Raw genomic sequence first — 22,627 nt, 5'->3', positions numbered from 1 at the left:
AGAAAATAAACTTTCCATTATTGTGGGAGGTATGATAGCATTGTCTTGAACTTTGGTATCTTCCTTGTGTAGTTTAAGAATATGTATCTTTCTTACGTATCGTTGTTTATATGTGTTTTTTCAAGTTGCCATCCATTTCTGAGAAGCTGGATGCCACGGGTGTCAAAAACTACTAATTCCTCCCACGCCGAGTCCCAGGGTCTGTAACTGGGCTTGCGCTCACGGAGCTTTATGCTCCTCCTTGGCCGGCTGCATTGCCAGGAAGACAGAATGGCTCTCGTGCAAGACAACAAACCGCTGCAATTGCCTCTTAGCTGGCTTCCTTGTGGCCACTCCTCCTTACAGTTTATTCTTTTCACAGCAAACAGAATGATTTCTTCAAAGTGTTTATCAAATTGTATTATTCCCTTCCCAGCATCTTCCGGTGGCTCCCCGCCACAGTTAAAATAAAATCCAGAGTCCTTCCCATGGCTCTGTTCCCACCACTCGCCTTGCTCACACCCACCAGCCACCGTTCCTCCCACAGGCCAGGCTGTGCCTGCCTGCCTCAGGGCCTTTGTACATGCTACGTCCTCAGCCTGTGCTCTTCCTTCACATATGCACATAGATGCTCCTTTACTTCACCCAGATCCCTGCTTTAATGTGGCAATTTATCAAAGAGGCCTCCCTCCCCACCCGTATCTCTTAGCCCTGCTTTAATGTTGTCCCCAGTGGTTCTCTCTAGCTGACTGTTACTTATTTGTTCATCTATTATCTGTCTTCCTCACTAGTATGTCAGCTTCACAAGGAGTTAATTTCCCATTATCTAGGGATAGTTTCTGACCACCCTGTGGTGCCTGCATTCTCCGAGACCCTGCCCAAAGCCGGGGGAGCTGGGGAGCCAGGGAACAGGCTGGGGGCATTGCTCCTGCATCCCTTCCCAAGCTCCCGTACATCTCTCCTCCGTTACTTGCCATAGGCACAGGTCCTATCTACGATTCTAACAGAGAAAGTGCTGTTGCTAGAAAATGCTACTTCATAGCTACTGAAAATCTTCTCAAGTTACTGGCTGTCAAATCTAATACATTTGCTGGTAAAAATCAACAGGATGTTTTGCCTAGTTTTAAACTGCCATTCTGCCTAATTTACGGGGTGCTGCCATGTGAAATGTGGCCACTATATTTTATCTCATCTAAGATGCCATTATTTTAAGACACCCCAGTAAAATATAACCAGTAAAAATATACCAGTAGGAAAAAAAACACTAACAATTAAATTATGCCCAGCACTGATTGTAAGATACCTACCAGTTTCAAAGACATTAAAATGTGTGTCAGGGAGAGAATGAGGCTTAGAGTTGATGAGAAACAGCACATTTCTGTCCGCTGTTAATCCTGTCTGACCCGCCCTCCCTCTGGGCTGGGCTGACGGAGGAGCCCTGAGGCCATGCCGGCGGTGCTCTGGGAGGAGCTCAGTCCTGACCCGTCCCTCCGCTGCAGGGCATCCTCCTGGAGTTGCTGCGGGAGGCCATGGCGGCCAGCCTCGGCCACACCACGGGCTTCCTGATCGACGGCTACCCTCGGGAAGTGAAGCAAGGCGAAGAGTTCGGGCGCAGGGTGAGTGTCCTTTTGGGGGTTATCCCAGGAGAGACGTGTGGGATGTCACTGAGGTTGGGAGATAAATTCAAAGTCTCTTGCCTTCCCAATGCCATGAATCAAAACTTTCAGTTACAAATGGCAGAAACTCGCACAAAGTCGCAAAAAAAGAAGAAGAAAGGGAAGGGATGGTAGTGATGGAGTTATCGGCTCAAGTAGCTAACCGGTCCAGGAGTGGCTCACTCCATATCCAAATTAGTTTATCCATCACCTGACTTCTCCCAGCTCTTGGATTGTCCTTCCTGGGTGCTGGCCTCATTTTCTTCCCGTTCCAGGCTTATCTTCCACCATCTAAGTGACCTCACAGAAAAGGGTTTCTACCTGCCAAAGGGTCCAACAAAAGCACCCCGGTTGTGTTTCCTTATCCTGGGTTATTAGGTCACAGGCCCATCACTGAACCACTCACTACGGCCAAGGGGGAGATGGGAGGGCCGCTGGTGGAATTCCCAAGACTATCCCCATCCGGCCTGGAGGACCAGGGCAGTAACTAGAAGGGAGGAGGGAGAGTGGGCACCACACATACTGAGAAAGGGAAGGGAAATTACCAGAGGAAAAGCAGGAATGCCCTTAGAAGAAGGCAGGGGAATGGACAGGCAGATTCAAAATATGCCATGGACAGGTGTGCCGTTTCATTACTGAACTCACGACCTTCTACCAAAACCGTTTTTACATTCTGCTGGGAGGAGTTTGCAAAGACCCAGCATGATGGATCTGTCCCTGGGCACAGAACATTTAGAAGATTCTAATATCAGTCGGGCTTGTGTGCAAAAGAGCACATACAACCTTTAAACTTGACCAGAACAACAAAGATGCTGCAAACACAGATGAGCTGTTATTGATTGATTCGTGCCCTGCAGGGACCCAGCATTCGTGCAGCCCCTCCAAATTACAGGCAGGTAATTAATTTGAAATTTGGCAAAGACAAGCACTGACATCTGCTTTTCTCCAGAGATTCAGAGCCATCAGCCTGGTTGAGAGCCTAGTGAACATTTCCTGTACACCCATCAAGCGTGCAGCTCCTCCAGGCCTGTGATTGGTTTTAGCCACTCACCAGCCTTTCCGTATCAGAGATGGATATGCTTGATGCATGGGACCATCTGTTGCCGAAAAGAAATCCAGCTCAGTTCGTTAGTTAGGCTGCACTTTCACATACCTGTCACTGACCGAGTTCTCTGAGGTGTAAGATCCTTTGAGGATTTGCTTGGCTACTGCACATGACATCACTTAAGGCCAAACGCAAGCTACAGCTGTGACCACAGCTCAGGGCTATGTCTGTATGTGATCTCTCTACTACTTTCTTATCTTCCATTCCCAAGGCTGGTTTTCTCTCCATTGAATTGATCAGTGCCTTCCATGTGTGTGTGTGTGTGTGTGTGTGTGTGTGAGAGAGAGAGAGAGAGAGAGAGAGAGAGAGAGAGAGAATATGAAGGAGAAGCTGGGGTTTCTAACCATCATCCCCATCTCCCACCCCAGTCAAGAACCCCTGGTTACAGTGACTTTGGGGTTCACTGTATTCAGAGCCTGGCTTTCTAACTCACTGGCAAGAGCTCAATTTCTCTTCTATAAAATGTAGATTGAAAAGAGACACCTCGTTGCTTGTTGGGAGGATTGGGTGGAATTCTTGAGAAGTGCCTTACACATTTATAAGGCTGCATATGTGGTTACAGTTTTATTTTCAAAATTATTTGTGGTTTTGTGACTGTGGAAATAAAAATTATATAGATGTGAGGCAATACAGAAAAGTGTAAAACAAAGGGTAACCAATCACCCAGAGATAACACCTATTCTTTGACATATGTTCTTCCAGTATTTGTTATGTTTTCATATAGTTAAAATCATATAGAATACATAACTAACAGAGTAATAGCTGTTATTTTGTGAGCACTTAAAATGTCCTGGGAACTGAACTAGATGCTTTACGTATGGCACTTTATGAGTCTTTACGATCCTATTCAGAAGGCATTATCATCCCCACTTTAGAGATTCTCCTCATGTTGAGGAGGGGTGTGCTTCGCCTGGCTCCCTAGTGTGGAATTGAAAAGCTTTCCTGTATTAAGCCAACATTTTGCTCAACAACAGCCAAACTAAATACACATTATCACGAGCAAAATGCATGCACCTGCGCTTGGCTTTTCCCTCCCAGGAGCCGCTGAGCTGAAATTCTGCCCTGAGCCTGAGTATGCAGATCATTTGCCTGGATGTGAGAATGATGATATGACTGCCCCTCAGCCGATACCCTTAACTCTCTCAGAACATTTTTCATCACCAGAATCAGCGATTCTGTGTATAAATATGCTCTAACCTTCAGAATGAGCTTTTAGGGGGGGAAAAAAAGAAAGAAAGAAAAAGGTTGAGTCTGACCATGGGATGTTCCTGTAGATATGTGGTAGTTGTTTGGAATTTGGGGAGCCTTGAGGACCCCTTGGGATTTTCCACTAGAGATTTTCTGTTCTATTCATCTGACTCCTGGGTCTTCCGAGAACTCTGAGCTGGGTAATGGGGTAATGGTGGCAATGGGGTGGTATTATTATTAGGGTTGTGTGTTCAGGAATGCTGAACCCACCCAGATACCCCTCCTCTGGTGAGGTTGCCCAAGGGGATATCATATACCTCAGAGAGAGAGCCATGGGAAGTTGGCATTCCACTTTATTGTTAGCCAGGAGCCCTTCCCCTTCAACTCCCCCCTCCCCAGAGTGCAGAGACTGGTAGGTATGCTGGAGCACGTGGCCTAGGCTAAATGCATGGGTGGGGCCTCTAGCTGATTCTAAACCAAAGTGACCATCAGGGGCTTTTACTGTTCAAAGTATTTTACTGTTCAAATGTATTGCTGGTCTAAGGGCCGCAATTTGAGAATCCGTGTGGAAAACAAATCTACCTTGGGGGGTTTGGGGGTGGGGGGGGTGGAAGAGTGTATAGGGGGGTAAATGGTGATAGGAAAAAATAACATTAATTAAACTTTTCAAGAAAGAAAACAAAACAAATCTACCTCCGCCTTCTGCGCTTATTTTGGTCCCGAGAGTCATTTCCTGCCAGCTCCTGCTCAGACACACATGATCTCTGCTTGTATCTGCGTGAGTCCCTGCATCACCTGTTCTGTCCCCACGAGTGGCCTGAAAACCGCCACAATTGGGAAAACCGCCTGGTCTTCTCCATGCAGCCCCAGCCAGAAATTGCTCCAGGTAGCCCAACCCTTTAACGGAACCTTGGGCTGCCTCCCAAGCTCGCCCTCTGCTGGTGGACAAGGGTCATTTTCTCCGAAACCTTCACCCGGCCTTTCTTGCTGCTCAAATACTCATTTTCATTTCCCAGTTAACACAGCAGAAAAGTTGAACGACATATTCCAGAGGTTTGTTTCACTCTTCTAGACTTGGGAGAGATTTTCCACTCTGTTCCTTAGAGTGGATCCCTCAGATGGGGGAGATAAATGTTTGATCGGCACTTACTGGCAACTTCCCATTCTGTGTGTTACCTCGAAGTTCTCCCCAGCCTGACTTTGTTACCATCCCTCCCAGGCACTTTCTACAGTGGGGTGGCAAGCCTTTGTGTATTCTTGCAGCCTGATCACTGCAAGATCAGGAGGGAGCAACAGTGTCTTTTGATGCAGGATTGGGGTTGGTAGTAAGAGGCAACACAAACACAGAGATGTCAGGGGCAAAAGAAAAGTCAAGAGAAGCATGGGGAGCTGGGAGGTCCCTGCTACCGGTCATATCATCGTTATTCATTCATTAAGACGTTTCTCAATCACCTGCTAGTGTATGTGACCTGGGACCAGGAGCTGAGCACGCCTACCCCTGCACACAAAGAGATTTTAGCCTACTAGGGGAAATAAGCATAGTAGCTAATACTTACGGAGTGCTGTGTGCCAAGCAACATACTTACATCGCCTCATTTAATTCCATTTAATCCACACAGCAATCCTGTGATCACCCTCATTGTACAAAAGAGAAAATTTGGGGTGCAGAGAAGCTGAGTGACACTTTCAGTTGGTGATGAAGTCAGGCAGCTTAAAATAATTGGTTCATTTCCCTAACGGGGCTCTGGGGTTTGATGGGCTTGGCTGGCTGGTTGTCGCTTGGGGTCCTTTATTCAGCCGAATGTATACAATCCGATAGTGGCGAAGGCTGAGTTTCAGCTCCGGAGCCAAGGCTGGGGTGTCTAAAGCAGCAAGGGCTGAAGGGCGGCTGTCCTCGTGGCCGCTGTCTGCGTGCCTGGCTTGGGCCGCCTCACAGCTTAGCAGGCAGAATGGCTGGCCATCTTGGATGCAAAATTTCTTACGATCTTGCTTCTAAAAAAGCATACCCCATCATTTCCACTGCATGCCGTTGGTCGATCAGTTACAGGTCGGCTGAGGCTCAAGCAGGTGTGGGCTGGCTGTCTCAGTGGGGAAAGAGCTTACAGCACCCGGGGCAAGGAATGAAGACCATCTCGGAGACACGTCACCACAGCAGGGTGGGACCCCCAGCAGCCTGACTCCAGCCGTGCGTGCGCCACCACCACGCTGTACTCACTCCCACGGATGCAGACACGGTCACACGACACTGCTGGTAGAGGGTGACATAGGAAGGTCAGGGAACACACACGCCCCTCCCCTTGGTGTGGAGGGCAGGAGGCGACCGCCCCGGGTGACCAAGGCTGAGGGCGAGAGGCAGCCCCGAGGCATCCTGAAGAAAGCACAGGCCTGGAAATGAGGAGCCGAGACATCCACCTTGTAGTTCTAGGCCCATGAAAGGAACCCGCAGGCCAAGAGAGGGACGAACTAGGGGTCCCAGGCCTTTCAGAACATCACAGAATGGAATTTCTGACTGTGCTGTCCCCTCCCCCTCTCCCCCCCGCCCCCCCAGATTGGAGACCCGCACCTGGTGATCTGCATGGACTGCTCCGCAGACACCATGACCAACCGCCTCCGCCAGCGGAGCCAGAGCAGCCCAGGCGCGAGCAGCGCCGCCGCCGTGGCCAAGCGCCTGGAAGCCTACCACCGCGCGTCCATCCCTGTGATCGCCTACTATGAGAGGAAGACGCGGCTACAGAAGGTGAAGCGTGTCCCTTTCCCCCTCCAAATGAGCCAGTTCCCCGCTTTTTTTTTTTTTTTTTTAAGAGAAGAGAGAAAAAACACAGGACATTTTTGGTTCAGGGATCTGGGAATTGGAGCTGCATACAGTTGCACAAGTTGGACCCAAATATGGGTCCCTTACTCTCTTCACTTTTGTGTCAATCAAAATTAAGTATTTGTCATTGCAGGGACCATGAAATCTGGCCATGCAATTTTCATAGGTGCCTATTGCTGAAAACAGAGAGAGGGGAAGGGGAATGAAGGGAGGGAGGGAGGGAGGCATGGATGAGGCATAAATTCTGCCTTCTAGACCTTGGCTAAACAGGAAAAAGGTCTCTTCTAGATCTACGATCCAACGACTTTGAATTTCTGGATTTTTACAGTTCATAATCAGCACTTGTCTCCTTTGCCTCAATTTTTTGCAATAACTGTTATTGAAGGAAGCATCACATGGGGCCAGAAGAGCAGGTAATTAGGTGAAACAGTGAAGATACTGTGGGGAAATGAGCCGTGTCACTTAATGAACAATAAGCCATGCTAAGTCACCATTAATTTCATGAACTTGGGGAAACTACACCACCCCCATCATTCACTCATTTCACAAACATAAACAGGCATCAAGCACCTCCCATGGGCATCCATTGCCCTAGTGGTTTGGATACAGGTAATAAGGCGTGGTTCTTGCCTCTAGAGCTGAGTGTTAGTAGGGGATGTCGACAAACCTGTGACCACAGTACGGGGTCAAAGTAAGAACTGAGGGATTTCTAAGGCCCCTTTAACCCATTCTAAGGGGAAAAGAAAGGCATTGAGGAAGGTCAACTAAGTTGATCCTCAAGGTGGGGTAAGATGTGAGGGGAGCAGGGCACCCCACATGGAAGGATCCCCCAGTGAAAAAAGTCAGGAGAGACAGGAACTCAGCTGGGCTGTGATGTAAAGTGCCAAGGAAAAGAGGAACAAGAGAGGGGGCTGGGCAGGCAAGCAAGGACCAGATCCAGATGAACCTTATGTAGGAGTGACTCACTGTCCTGTGGGTGATAGGAGTACTGAAGGGAACGGACATAGTCAGGGTTTTCTTTTAGAAAGCTCACTCCATCGCCTTGTAGAAACAGATCCCAAGAAGGTAAGGCTAGGAGACCACTGGGAGGCTGGAGCAGTATTCCAGGAACAACATCCTGAGGCCCCAGGGCAGAAGAGGGGCGTGAACATGCACTTTCTGCTATTCACAGTAAGTCGGAGGGAGACGTCAACTCGCACAGAACAAGCCTGTCTCCGAAGCAGCTGCATTATCGATTCCTTGGGGATGTTTGATACTGAATTCTCATTTTCTAAACCAATTAGTGGTCCATTCTCCAGCATCTAAGGACTTAGCCCTGGGTATAGAGGTCTGAAAGGTGTTCCTTGCTGTAACTCAGCGATGTGGAGCATGTGGCATGAGAGTCACAATGCCCAGCTTCGGTGTCTGTGGCAGACATTGCTAATCCCTCGTCGCACTCTTCCCTGCAATGCCAAGGTGTGGCCTCAGAATGGTTCTCAGCAAGCTCTCCAGGCAGCTACCACCAATAGGATCTGGTGTTCACATTGAAACCTCTTTGCTGTGCTTGGTGCAACCTCTGGCTGCCATCTAAAACGAAGATTTGGGTCTTTAAAAACAAGCAAACCCAAAGTGCATTATGGAAGAGCAGGGGCTTAAGAATTCAGGGTTGCAAAGGCCTGGTCAAGATTAGTGATCTCCGCACTTGGTGAGCCTGGAACACACACAGAAATTATTCAGACACAAGGGAGTTTCTCCCATTTTGAAAATTTAGATAGATGAGAAAATCCCTAAAGAACTCAGAGTTCAGCCACCTCCAGGGTCAGAATATCCGTGTGCTCTTTTGCATTATTCCAACCTAAATTCTACACACTCACCAATGCCGGGCTCGTGTGTGCGCGGCTAACCGAGTTCTCAGCTAGGGCCTCTGGGATCCTTAGAAACATCTAAGGCGGAGAGAAAGGAAGTTTCCCGTTCCGTGTGGTTCATCTCTGCAGCTTTCCCAGCATTTTGGAGATGCTTGCAGCTGGGTCTGTGCTGAGGTAACACATATGACCCGCTTCGCAAATACAGTCCTTAGAGCCGCTCCTGCCCTGACTCCAGAGCAGTGGGGCTCCGGCCCTCAGGACCGCAGAGGCCCTCTGGGGGAGGCTGCTCGGTAGCCCTGTCTCTGCCCCGGCTGTCCTCCACCAATGCAGCTGCAGAGATTCTTTTTTAAAGCTTCCTCCCCCAGCTCGCTTAGAGACAGGGAGGGCGGAGTGTGGGCCCAGGGAGGTGGGGACTGTGTGCAGGTGGCTGTGGGGTTCGCCAGCAGCTCCAGCTACAGAGGGGGCAGGGGAAGCAGGGGGAGGCTCAGACTTGTCTTCCGGCGGAGAAGGGGAGCGCCTCTGTCCCTTCTGCTTTCTGGCCTCTGGGCTCCTGTCCAGTCTTCTTGCAACAGCTTCAACTTGCCCTGGATTCTAAGCAACAGTTTGTGTCTTGTTCCCGTGGCGCCCTTTGGATTGTTAGCACTTCCTCCCTGTCCCATTGGTTTACTGAGCCCCAAACAGTGCGGTTCACCATCCCTGTGGGCACTGGGATCATTGAAGGAGTTTTCTGAAATCTAGGCGAGGCTGGGCAATGCCGTTCCAGGTACAAGTGGGACAAAGCAGTGGTTCAGGGAGACATAGGGAGGAAGGAGAGCCCCATGTGGCCAGCCCAGAGAGAGCCCCCCCAGCACCTCCCTCAGGCCTCCGTGTGCCCAGTTATGAATTTATCAGCTGACACCCCGTTGACCACAAGCAAGCCAAAACACAGTGCAATGAAATTGCAAACAGAGGTAGTAAAAAAAGCAAAGCGGAATTTATGCAGCCGATGCCTCATCCTTTAAGTCCTTATTAGCCCATCAGCATACAGTCAGGTTAGAACTTATTTCAACACAAACCCAGGGATGGAGGTGCATGTGATACGAGTGGGTCCCGGAGTTTCCAGCCGTCTCCCCCTCTCTCCTAAAGCCAGCTTTGCTGTGCCTCTGCAGTCAGGACAGACTTCTCTCCATTCCACGCCCGCTCCCTGCCCTCAGGGCCGACAGCAGTAATCACTGGGGCCTGCGTCCCTGCCGGTCTAGACCAGCCGTGGGCAAACTACAGCCCGCAGGCCGAATCAGGCCCGTTTGAAATGAATAAAACTAAAAAAAAAAAAAAAAGACCGTACCCTTTTATGTAATGATGTTTACTTTGAATTTATATTAGTTCACACAAACACTCCATCCATGCTTTTGGTCCAGTTTAAGAACCCATTGTGGCCCTCAAGTCAAAAAGTTTGCCCACCCCTGGTCTAGACACTGCCTCAGGGTCCCTGTAGGAACTCTCTCAGCTCAACTGGCAGGATAGTCGCAGGATAATAACAGGATAGTCACACGCCCGCCCGTTCACTAGATTTAACCCATACAGGAAGCTGTCTTCTCCATCCCCCGGAGTGAACGAATTTATTCTTGGAAAAAATAATTGAGATGTAGCATGTCAGGGTGAAAAGCACAACAACTGGCCAAAGGACCCCTGGGTAGAGCAAATGCATAAATCTCCCATCTGCTCTGAGAGACTTAATGAAACTCCTTTGTGATTCTGCTCGATGCGCTCCTCTCCACCCCTCCCTTCCTGACTGCCAAGCCTTCACTAGATCCCCGCAAAGAGCTTTGGATTCCATGCAGCAGTCTCTGCACCCCTGTGGTCCCGGGGAAATCAGTTGTGCTCAGGGCTTGTCTGGACCCTCCCAGAGCAGCAGGCAGAAGAGGACGCCAGGCCTTTGTCCTCTCCTGTGCACACTCCTGATTTTCTCCCTCTGCGGGTGCTTCCCTCACATGGCGGGTCGTGCCACGTCAGGGCCATCCCTTTACCGGGCTTCTCCAGGAGCTGCTGCCAGGGATCCTGCCAGCAGAGAATTGGTGCTGCTCCACCCAAGGTCCCTGGCATATTCCTACAGGTATGGGGCATCGCTAACATCCGAGACCTGGTGCTTACAGTGGGGAATTCAAGGAGGAAGAGGGGCCCAGGGCACTGCACCCACAGTAAGGTGGCAAATGTAGTAATTTGTTTGTTTGAGCTGGGTCCTAAAGGATGAGTGCGAGTTCGTAACAGATGCAGTGGGACGAAGGCGCTGACTGCCACGGAAAAGAGCCCAATAATGGGAGCACGAGATGGGGTGCCAGCAGATGGACTAACGTGGGGCAGACAGGCCAAAAGGCATGGTAGAGGCAAGACCGGGAAGGGCCTTGAATCCATCCATCCACCCACCCATTCATTCACTCCTCTTCCATGCAGTGAATTTTCCGAAGCAGCATAGAATGTAATGTGGGCCACATAGGTATTTACAAATTTTTAGTGGTCACATAAGCAACAGCAAAAAAAAAAAAAAAAAAAAGTAAAAAAGAAACAAATGAAAGTAATTTCACAGTGCATTTTACTTAACCGAATATATTCTAAGTATTATCTTTTCAACATGTTATCAATATAAAAATCATTGAAATATTTTTACATTTTTTATATGTCTTCAAAATTTGGTACTTAAATAGATCTCAATTAAGATGCTAATTTTTCACCAGAAATACTAGGATTGTATTTGAATTTCATAAAATTTATGGTTGGAATAGTAGACTGGCCGGGTATGGGAAATGGTGAGGGCCCAGGAGCAGGCTTCACGTAACCCTAACTTTTAAAAACATGCAGCTTCGGATTGGCCGCTGTTGGTGCCCAGGTGCCGAACAGTGAGGGTCCCTGTGGCGGGAGGCTCTGCTTTAACGGGGACAAGATGAGGAGAGGAAGAGGGAGGCGCCCCGACCACGGTAAACACTCTGTGACAGCTCAGCTTGCTCCACAGGCCCCACGGCGCCCGCCAGCACGTGAAAAGCAAAACTAAAACTCAAGCAGCGTTTTGAACAGTGGGGGGAGATTCAGGAAAAACACCAGATCTGGGCCGTGTGTGAACCAGCCACCTGTTCTTTGGTTTCAAATTCATGGAACTAAAGAGGAAGAGAGACAGAACATGCAACTCCCAAAGCGGTGTGACTGCTTTCTGACTCAGCCTGGCCTCCCGACTGCTCCTCCTCGGAAATCGAGTGAAGCTCAGAAATGTAATCCTATTTCCTGCTCATTTGCTTTTAGCTGTTTTTAAAAATATCTTTTTGCAGACCGATCAGGACATCACTGACGGCAGGGTTTTATATCCACTCTCAGACAAAAGTCAGAAGCAAAGCCACTTACCTAGTTTTCCGTTCAATACATGAAAACCTCAGACCTTCTGCCGTTGCTGATTCAGAACGGGAGAGCTTTGGGGGCAAGGACAGGAAGAGACTGACTTTTCCCGTCCCTGGGGACAGAGGGTTGCTGTAAAGGAACACCATAAGCACCGATCCTGGGGCAAAACCTGACTGTCTGTTGAAAAGCGCCTTGTTTTCAAGTTTTAAGCCCCCTTCACACCGAACAATCCATACGCCAATTCCGCAGCATGCTTACCGTGCGCTGTGCTTCAGGGTGTTCCACGGTGGCACCGAGCTGGCTGTTTCAAATGAGCTAATGTTGTAAGCAATGAGAACAGTTCCTGGAGCTTAGAAAGCACTCAGTAAGTTGGTTTCTCCCATTTCCTCAGAGTCACAGTTATATATGAAAATAGAAAAGCCAGATGATGTTCTCAAATACTCTCCCTGTGGGGATTAGATGAGCAGGGAGAATCCACATTGAGACTCAGGGACTGTCCAGGTAACCTGCGGCGAACCGGGGGAGGAATCTGGAGTGGAGACAGAAGGCCTTGGTCCTACCCGGTTCAGCTGAGCTTTTACTTCATAAAAATCCATTTCAGACCTACCTTTCCCCCCTCCCGCCCCCCCCCCCCGCCCCGCCCGCCCCCCACACACCCTTCCGATAGTTTAAGTGGCCTCACTGCCTCTAGAATTATAGTCTCGGCACTGTGCTTCCTGGGACTGAGGGTCCCAGAGCCCAATTATTTGATTTTGTCTTTCAGCCTCCTCGCGCTTTGGGCTCCACAGAGGCCCGCACCACAGCGCGCGACTGGCTGAGTGGCCAGGAGAAGCTTCTTTTCTTTTTTTAAAAAATATGTTTTATTGATTTTTACAGAGAGGAAGGGAGAGGGATAGAGAGTTAGAAACATCGATGAGAGAGAAACTCCTGCACACCGCCTACTGGGGATGTGCCCGCAACCAAGGTACGTGCCCTTGACCGGAATCGAACCTGGGACCCTTCAGTCTGCAGGCCGACGCTCCATCCACTGAGCCAAACCGGTCAGGGCAAAGCTTCCTTTCTTTAATTAAATAAACAACTCCCCTAAGGAAGCCACAACGCCGAAGGAGTGCTTGGGTTTTGGATGGAAATAGGAGGAAATGGTCCGCTCAAAGCCTCCGCCTCGCAGCCCTCAGGAAATAACAAGGTGCACCCTTCAGGGGCTTGTGCTATTAGCCCTGTGTCTGAAACCAACTTGCTTGGTGTTTATAGGAGAGAATCCCAAATCCTTACATCAAGTCCAGACTGTGGGTCAGAAAAGGGGCTCCAAGAGGGAGGGAGGGAAGAAAGCGGCTGGCAAACAAGGGCAGCGGTGAGGGCGGACGTGGTGTCAGGTGCTTGTGTATCTGCAGCTCCTGGCCTGTAGTCATCCTGTTGTCAATCCCTGTTCCCGCTTTGTCGCTGCCCTGGAGCTGTGAGCTCCTGGAGAGCAGGACTGTAGGGTCTGACTCAACTCGCTGACCTCCAGCACAGGATCCATTGTCCGCACCCAGGAAAGGTTTGTGGGTTGAAAGGCAAGGGAAAGTGAGGTCAAGCACTAGGCAAGGTGCTGAGAGGGGAACACGTGGCAACGGCTAAGTCCCTGCCCCAGATGCAGAGCCACTTGCCAGGGAGACAAACAAGTTGCTGACGGATCTTTGATTTTCCCATAAGGATGGAGAATGACGTATGTATGGGGGACAGGGAGACGCAAATATTTTTAAGCTTCAATTTTAATTTTTTCCTTATTGTGAGAAAGATCATAGTTACAGGAATGCATACAAGTACTATGTACTGTTTGAAGAATAATAAATGGACACCTGTAGTCACCACCGAGGTCATGAGATAGAGTCCCGGGAGGTCCCCTCATGCCTCCTGATCACATCTCCGTCCTCTTCCCAAAAAGTCATCACAAGCCTGACCTTTCTGATAACCATGTCCTTGCTCTTGATTATTTTACCACCTATGTCTAGATCACTCGCCAATGTAACCTAGCTTTGCTTGTTTTTAACGTAACGCAAATTGAATCACACAGTATGCCTATGCTTTGGAGACTTGCTTCTTTCCTGTAACTTTGCCTGATTTAATCCATGTTTTCACATGTAGCTGTTTTTACATGTTTTCTCATTTCTGTAGTATTGCACTATATGACTATGCCATACACTTTTTTTTAACTTTATAGAGATGGAACATTTTCTTTTACAAATAGAGCTAAGACTTCACATCAAATGTATTTAGGACCTCGCTACCTGGTTTCCGCGGGCACCTTCACTTGTCTAAAACTCAACTGGCACTTGCTGCTTCTCCTGTATGCCTCTCGTTTAGCGGAACCACCTGGTGCTCAAGCCAGAAACTCGGGTGTCCCTCTGAGTCTTTCTCCGTCAGTCCCCACCGTATCCAGGCACCAGGTCTGTGACTGCCTCCTTTCCATTCCTCGGGCTGCCTCCTCTCCCTCCTGCTGCCTGAGTTAAAGCAGGAGTTTATGCCGCGACACGTGTATCCATCCACTGCCAATGGACTTTTGCAATTTTTCCAGTCTGGGGCTGTTATAAACAGTGATTCTATAAACATTTGTTGTATCTATTTTCAGGGATAGCCCAATGTTTTGTTTTGAGAACTCATGCTACCACTGGAATCAGTGAAGTCCCTAGTGTTGTGAAATAGAAACTAGTTTGCCCAAACAAGATAGACCAGAGTTTTAAAAAATCATCGTTTCTCAAAGTGTGGTCCAAGATGACCCACATCAGTATCATCTACAGAATTTGTTAAATGTGCCATTTAGAAGACCCAGCCCACACCTGCCAAATGGGAACCTCTGGAGATGAAGCCCCAAAAAGTTGCATTAAGCAAGCTTGCTACCCCCTCCTCCCTTCCCATGAGTCTTACATGGATACCCAAGCCTCTACTTTCTATGGATGCTACATATGTGATGGGACAAATCTCCGTGTTTGGCATGTTAGGAACTTTTGAGAGAGAGGAAGGGGTAGTGTGCCTTCCTGCCCAGGAAATCAGCTCCCTCCCGACTCCCTGCTGTAGGTCCCAGCTTTGGGCTTACAGCCCTCCCCATCATTTTGCTGCAGGGCCCTCACCTCTGCCCTATTCCTACCCACCCTGCTCCAGGACACGCACAAGTCTCGCTTTAACTAACTGCAAAGTCTTTCCATGACCCTTCATAATACCTAACCTCAACAGGGAACCTAGTTTTTGTTGCTGTTGTTTTAAATAGACTTTATTTTTTAGAGCAGTTTTAGGTTCACAGCCAAACTGAGCATCGAGTTTTCATATACCCGTCTCCAAACAGGCACAACCTCTCCCATATCAACATCTCCCATAAGAGTTGTACATTTGTTTGAACATCAACCTATCATAATCACAGAAAGTCCAGCTTCTGTGGGTCTTGACAAAGGTATGACAGGTGTCCACCATTGCGAGAGGTTTTACTACTATAAAAATCCTGTTAAACCCATTCTTTCCACCACCCCCCACTCCCCCCCCTCCCCCCCCCCACCCCCCACATACACACACCTGATCTTTTTACTGTCTCCATGGCTTTCCTTTACCCAGAATGTCATTTAGTGTGTAGCCTTTGCAGATTGGCTTCTTTGAGCCAGCATTTAAGTTTCCTCCGTCTTTCCATGGCTTAATAATCTCATTTCTTTTGAGCACTAAATAATATTCTCTTGTCTGGATGCTTGTCCAACTAATGCAGGGCCTCTTGGTTTCATCCAAGCTTTGGCAATTATGAAGAAAGCTCTTATAAACATCCATACACAGGTTGTGTGGGCGTGTTTCCAGCTCCTTTGGGTAAATGCCAAGGAGTGCAATTCCTGGATCAGAGTAAGAGTTTAATTTTGTAAGAACGTGCCCAACTGCCTTCTTAAGTGGCTATCATTTTGCGCACCCGTCAGCAAAGAATGGTTGCTCCTGTTGCTCCATATCCTCACCAGCATTTGGGACTCAGTTCTTTGTATTTTGGCTGTTTTAATAGGTGTGGAGGGGTATCACATTGCTGTTTTAATTTAGGCACCTAGTTTTTTAATTACTCGCTTTTATTTTATTGATTTGAGACAGAGACATTGATTTGTTGTTCCACTTGTTTACACATTCATTGATTGATTCTTATGTGCCCTGACCAGGGATCAAACCCATAACCTTGATGTATGGGAAGGACACTCTAACCAACTGAGCTACCCAGCCAGGGCTCAACTGCTCACTTTTTTGTCTTTTGGTGTCTTATGTTTTAAAATTTCGCACAGCAAGTTATAAGCAGGCAAAACTTTATCATAAAATGGTCCTACTTACAAATATTCCTTAAGACTAACTTTCTCTTTTTTCCTTTTAAATATAGATAAATGCGGAGGGGACACCAGAGGAAGTTTTTCTTCAACTCTGCACAGCTATTGACTCTATTTTCTGAAGACAAAATGCATGTATGTTAAAGAGAGTGAAGACAGAGAAATATATGAAAAGGTCTATCTATACCTTAATTACGTTTCAGGTTAAACCTTGTGTCCCCTTCCAATCCCGACATTGCTGTTTGCTCCCCAGCTTGGCCCATCGGAGGCGTCTGGAAACCATGCATGGTGTATTTGCTATCACCCAGCCTCTTCGTGATTCAGACAGCTGTCCACTCACAGCACGCACGCCTTCCTATCATACAGGCTGCACCTCAGAGCGGAGTTAATGGACAGCAGTGCAGTGCCAGTCTGTCAGTTGTGCCCTCAGGACGTGTTAGGGTCTGATCATTTGGTTCTCCTCTCACCAAATAGGGAGTTAGCATCCCTAAATTCCCCACTGTATCTTCCTCTCCCCAAGTTGCCTGATGAATTCCCTGAATTTGAGGGGGGTAAGGGGGGGCTTGCAAGCTGGGGCATCTTCCTCTGGTAACTGTAGCTCAGAGCCAGAGAGATTAGGTTGACATGCCAATTATTAGAAATCTGATTCAATTTGAAAAACATTAAAAAATGTGAAACCGTACAATTTTTCCAAGACAGCGAAACCCAGACTAGTCACCAACATGTCTCTACTCATTTTTATGAAACTGGCTACTTGGAATACTGTCATAGTGGCTAAGAGCACTAAGGCCTCTCCTATACCTGGTGGTGCATTTTGGCAATTATACATTAATACCAATGACTAAACGTAATTAAAAAGCGTGAGGTGGTTTATTATTGCATCCACTGGACTAATGTCAACTTAGAGTTTTGATTTTAAATGATCACCTATTTACTTAATACTGTTGCCAAACAAGAAAGAATTACAGTAACAGTAATAAAACTTATGTGGGTGGGAGGGGCATGTCAGCACACAACGTTTAACAGATCTCGATGCTATATTTGTTTCATAATGGCCTTTTTGAGGGGTTTGCAAACCTTATCATACCCAAATGTAAAATTGTTTCCTCGCATCAAACCAGTGAAGTTTGGGTTCTCTGTTGTGTTATCGTTGCCAGAATCAGAGCTTCTCATGCAGTCTACTGGAATAAATGCACCTTCCTCTCCCAGTGGTTCTCAACCTTCCTAATGCCGCGACCCTTTAATACATGTTGTAGTGACCCCCAACCATAAAATTATTTCCGTTGCTACTTCATAACTGCAATTTTGCTACTGTTATGAATCTTAATGTAAATATCTGATATGCAGGATGTATTTTCATTGTTCACGACCCACAGGTTGAGAACCGCTGCAACTCAGTCACGACCAAAAGACCCTGGTTTCAATTTGCATGATTGTTTTTCCTCTTCGATGGTTGTCCCGACAAGAATCCATTTCTGGGGCAAAGCTGTATTTTTAAAGTCTTTTTTTTTTTTTTTTTTTGAAATGGATATGTACAAATAAAGTAAATGGAACACAGGATAACACTTTTTTTCTATTTATTTGCAACTCGCGTCATTCTGGAAAGCATTTGAAGCCTTATTCAACAGAATTAGCAGCAAACACAGTAAGAGCTGAGATGTATGATATGCTCATATGATTTTAATTTTGGCCATAGATCAGCTTTGAGCAATTACAGAAAGAACTCTCAATATATTCACGATACATGGTAATTTTCGTTATTTCCTTTTGCTCTAGCAGTCATTCTTAAACAGAAATGTCAGTGTTTGCTAAAGAAGAAATCCAGTTTCTTTGGTTACAATTATGCCTCTATTAACACAAAGAGGGGCCTGTTCCTTATACGCACACAGTTGTCAAATACTTTATTACTACCCCAAGTTGTCACACACACGATAGGGGAGCACACGGAGCATTTGAGCAAATTAGAAAAAGACAGTCACAGGGTGAAAATGATCAGTTGTGCCAGAACACACAAAATGACTCTTTGTAGGGAGGAACATTCTTTAAACACATACCACGGTGTTGGCAAACGCAGTCCACGCCCACCACAGCTCTGGCAGCCTGGGGAGGGGAGAGGGAGGGAGGCAACAGGGCAGCGGACTGCAAGTCAGCAGGGCACATGGCTTTGCCCCTGAAGAGTACCTAGAGGTGCAAATCAAGTCTCCTGCCGAGCTACAAAACACACTACTGATCTGCATGGCCTTTAAGTCATAGAATTTGAAAGCAGGAAAGGACAGTGGAGATCTCTGCTAGTAGGAGAGCCTGTGTGTACGCAGAAAACCTCAGAAACATGGTCCAACTCCTTTACAATGGCCGGCATGCCGGCCTCACCTCATCTGGCCCCGTGCCTCTCACCCCCAATCACCACTCTCCTCTTGCTCGCTTGGCCAAATCTAAAGCCCACTTAACATTGCCTAGACAAGCCAAGCTCGACTGGCAGGGCCTTGTTGCCATCCTCCTGCCTGTCCCTCCACATTATCTTCAGGGCCAATTCCCTCGCCCCATCAGGTCTCTGTTCCAGCCTTCCCTTGTCATTGAGGCGCTTTTTCACTAGTCCATCTAATGACAGAACGGTCCCCATTCTTCCACGGTTTTTCTTCAAACATTATTTTCCTTCACAGCATTATACCTGCTGGAACCATACTTTTATTGCTGGTCCTCTGCATTAGGCCGCTAAGCTCGGTGACAGCAAGCTTTGTAACCTCAGTCCCACACAAAGCCAGGATTATTGAAGGCGGACATTTAATCCCTTAAACCTGCGTTTTCCCAACTACACAGTAGATACCATAATAACAAGCGACCACACAGAGGTGTTAAGAGGATTGAACAACTTAAAAATACATGTAGATTACTTCTTAGTTCCCAGTGCTCAATACAACGTGGTTCTCTGGCAACAGTTACCGAGGGCCTCCCTTCCACAATTGGGACTAGTACCCGGAATTCCACTCTAGTGCCCCTTCCGTTACATCACTCTAAAACCATGGCTGAGATGAAGACACATGCCTAACTGGGTCCCAAAGAGGACCAAAGTCTTCTCAGCCACCAAGGTGACATCCTCCACATAAGACAGAACACAGTTCTTCAGTCCCTTCAGAGCCCAGTAAAGACCTCCCCAGTCAAGTCCTCCACGGTGCCACACTGCTCAGATATAGGGGGCGTCTCTTAGAGAAAAAATGTAGATCACTAAAACATGGGTCATATTATCAAAAATATTTATTGAGAACCTAAGAACCAGATCAAGGAATAGACAGACATGGATGGTCTCTGTCCTCACAAAGCTAAATGTAAAACCACTGCAAAAACCCACTGAATGAGCTGCATGAACTGTGAAGAAAAAAATGTAATCCTTTTTCTGGGATCATTCAACAGAAGCGTATGTTTCACCCAGTGAGAAATAATAGCCCCGGCCGGTGTGGCTCAGTTGGTTGGGCACTGTCCCGACACTGAAAGGTTGTGTTCAACTCCCAGTTAGGGCACATGCATGGGTTTCGGGCTCGATCCCTGGTAGGGGGCGTGCAGGAGGCAGTCGATGAATGTTCTGCTCTCACACTGATGTCTTCTCTCTCTCTCCCCCTCTCCTTTCCTCTTTCTGAAAATCAATAAAAATATTTTTTAAAAAGAAATAAAAATAAGTACAGCCTAAAAGGACAATGCCTCCATAAACTTGTGTGCACCTAGAACAATGGTCTTCCAACTTTGCTATCCACAGTAAAAAATAACTTATGTAGCATGCTCTGTTATTTCTATAACTAAAAAAGACATTTCACAAAATGCTTATCTACTATACGTAATGTACTATTTTCTCTATTTCTTTCTTTTTTTAAAGGTTCCTCAAACTTCAGTAAATTGTTATGTTCAGAAATGGACAAGGCATACTATTAGGTTAAGCATTAGGTGCCAAACATGCATGCGAACAAATGCTGCCTGAGGCAGGAGACGCCAAGTCCTAATCCCAACTTTGTCAGCGGTTCTCAACCTGTGGGTCGCAGCCCCTTTGGCGGTCGAACGACCCTTTCACAGGGTTCGCCTAAGACCATCCTGCATATCAGATATTTACATTACGATTCATAACAGTAGCAACATTACGGTTATGAAGTAGCAATGAAAATAATTTTATGGTTGGGTCACAACATGAGGAACTGTATTTAAAGGGCCAGAAGGTTGAGAACCACCGGCTTAAATCTTATGGCCATGTTTGCTGCCAAATTGGAATATGTAAATTCTATGTATGTGTGTCTTTCTAATTCATCATGGCAGACCATCGCATCTCAGTGCTTCTGCCTCATCCACAGATAATGCTTCTCCAATCTGTGCTATAAACCGGGATACGTGCTCAGGTTTGTACTGTACTCTAGGAACCATGACACACCAGGAAAAAGACTGAAAATCAACCCCTGCACACCTCCACCTCCACCATCTCAGTGGCAAACAAAGCAATGAGGCAGGTGCTGACTCTGGAGCAATCTGTTTATGTTAAAATCCAAGCATCTCACTTTACTCACTGTATGATCTTGGGCAAGTTATTTAAGCTCTCTGGCTAGATTTCCTCACATGAAAACAGAATAAATGAACCTGCTTCATAAGGTTGTGAAAATTAAAACCGTTACTATATGCTTGCTTGGCACATAGTAAGCACTGTATCAGTGTTTGCTATTATTATTAGTGCACATCACACCAACCAAAACCTCCTCTGCCTAAACCATAATACACTGGTTTTAGGTGTCACTAAAAGTTCCTTCTGTTCTTATCAAATACTTGAGCACATTATTTCAGGAAACACTACATCTAACCTACTGATTACTACTTAGTAAGTAAGCAATGCTTTTGCTTAGGTCTCTGTTGCCTCTGATAGCCAACACTTCTTTGTAGGAGACAGAAGGCCTATTTGCAAATATGACAGCTCTGCCCATTCTTGCAGTCCTCAAATTAAAGCAGTAACAGCACATTACTACTCCTACTACTGTTCCGGGCCTTAAAAAGCTAAGAGGACTATTTGCTTGGAGCTGAAAAAAATGCAAAACTAATACATCTTTGCTCAAGCAGAAAATAATCCTCTTGGCACTCAAAATTCTCAAAAATATTTCCCCTTGAAAAATACATTTAAGTAGCTTTTATTTGTCTACTAGAGGCCCGGTGCACAGGATTTGTGCACTGGTGGGGGGCATGGCCTGCAGGGATCAACTCATTGTGGGAGCACCGCTCATCCCGGTCAGCTGAGCAGCTATGGACCCACCCTTTGAGCGGCTGCTCCCACTGTGGTAGCAGCTGCTCATCTCGGTCAGCTGAGCAGTGCTCCCACTGTGGGAGCGCACTGACCACCAAGGGGCAGCTCCTGCGTTGAGCATCTGCCCCCTGGTGGTCAGTGCGCATCATAGCAACTGGTTGACCAGTCGCTGGGCTTTTATTATATAGGATATGTTGTTTATACTGTGTACATAACAACTATACCATTCATAGCCCTCTTCCAAAGCATACTTAATACTTTATGGGATTTTTGAATGGGTCTGAATGGTTCTCCAGAACTAATTGGTATTATTTCTATACAAATACAGAATTTACAGAGGTCACCACCCAGGGGTACTGTCTTGCTACAGGTTGATGATAGATCTTCTGGCATATTCACTTAACATCTAGTATCAAAATGCCGAGGAATCTAATGATCCCCCTCTTCTTCTCCCAACTAGTAGTAACTCCAGGGTGAATGTTAAGCTCAACTCCATTTCCTCTCCGATACAATATATTTTATCAACATCATCAGTAATCTTTAATTAATATATTATGTTAAAATTCTTATATTTCTATACTTAGTCTATTACTTTTCTGAATTAAAAACATTCAGGGTATGGTTTTAGTACCCTACAATGTGTTAAAAGAGGCCTAGTAAATAATGTTCCCTTGATTTAAAATTAGAAAAAACAGGAGACTCTCATAATTGGGTCAGTATAATTCTTAATCTTAGAATATATATACTGTCTTTTCTAAGAATCAATAATAATTTCCATGGAATACAGGGGTTTTCAAAAGCCACCTATTTAAATTAAATACATGGGGGCTTATTTTCATCAAAAAGAATGAGTAAAATTTTCCACCTGTTTAGTTTTCATATCTAAATAGAATTGCCTTTTTCTTTGGCCATAGTATGTGTTCTTTTGTACCTAGTTTATTATTTAGTGCTTCAGCACCATCTTTTACAGAGCTTCTCAAGTTCACTCTTGTTTCCATAATAAAGTCCTTACTCTTTTGAAAGGACAGGTAAAGCAAACTCTTGAGGGGAAAAAATCCAAAATCTAACCAAAGGAAGTCACAACAAGCATTCTATAATATAAACA

At 46.6% G+C, this 22,627-nt stretch overlaps 1 protein-coding gene across 2 annotated transcripts in view; it reads left to right on the top strand.

Moving 5' to 3' along the window:
- AK5 (adenylate kinase 5) overlaps positions 1-17,755 on the top strand; it is a 198,933-nt gene extending 181,178 nt beyond the window's left edge. For both annotated transcript variants that reach the window (XM_059689152.1, XM_059689151.1), the window contains exons 12-14: positions 1,479-1,595; positions 6,476-6,664; positions 16,313-17,755. In XM_059689152.1, coding sequence (XP_059545135.1) covers positions 1,479-1,595; positions 6,476-6,664; positions 16,313-16,381 — 375 coding nt within the window. In that variant the 3' untranslated portion in view covers positions 16,382-17,755. The remainder of the gene's footprint in view (positions 1-1,478; positions 1,596-6,475; positions 6,665-16,312) is intronic.
- Positions 17,756-22,627: the final 4,872 nt, after the last annotated feature.

The sequence above is a fragment of the Myotis daubentonii genome, chromosome 3 (genome assembly GCF_963259705.1).
Source record: "Myotis daubentonii chromosome 3, mMyoDau2.1, whole genome shotgun sequence".
NCBI classification, from domain to species: Eukaryota; Metazoa; Chordata; class Mammalia; order Chiroptera; family Vespertilionidae; genus Myotis; species Myotis daubentonii.
Note: the sequence above shows the minus strand (reverse complement) of the source record. Positions and strands in the feature narration are given on the sequence as shown.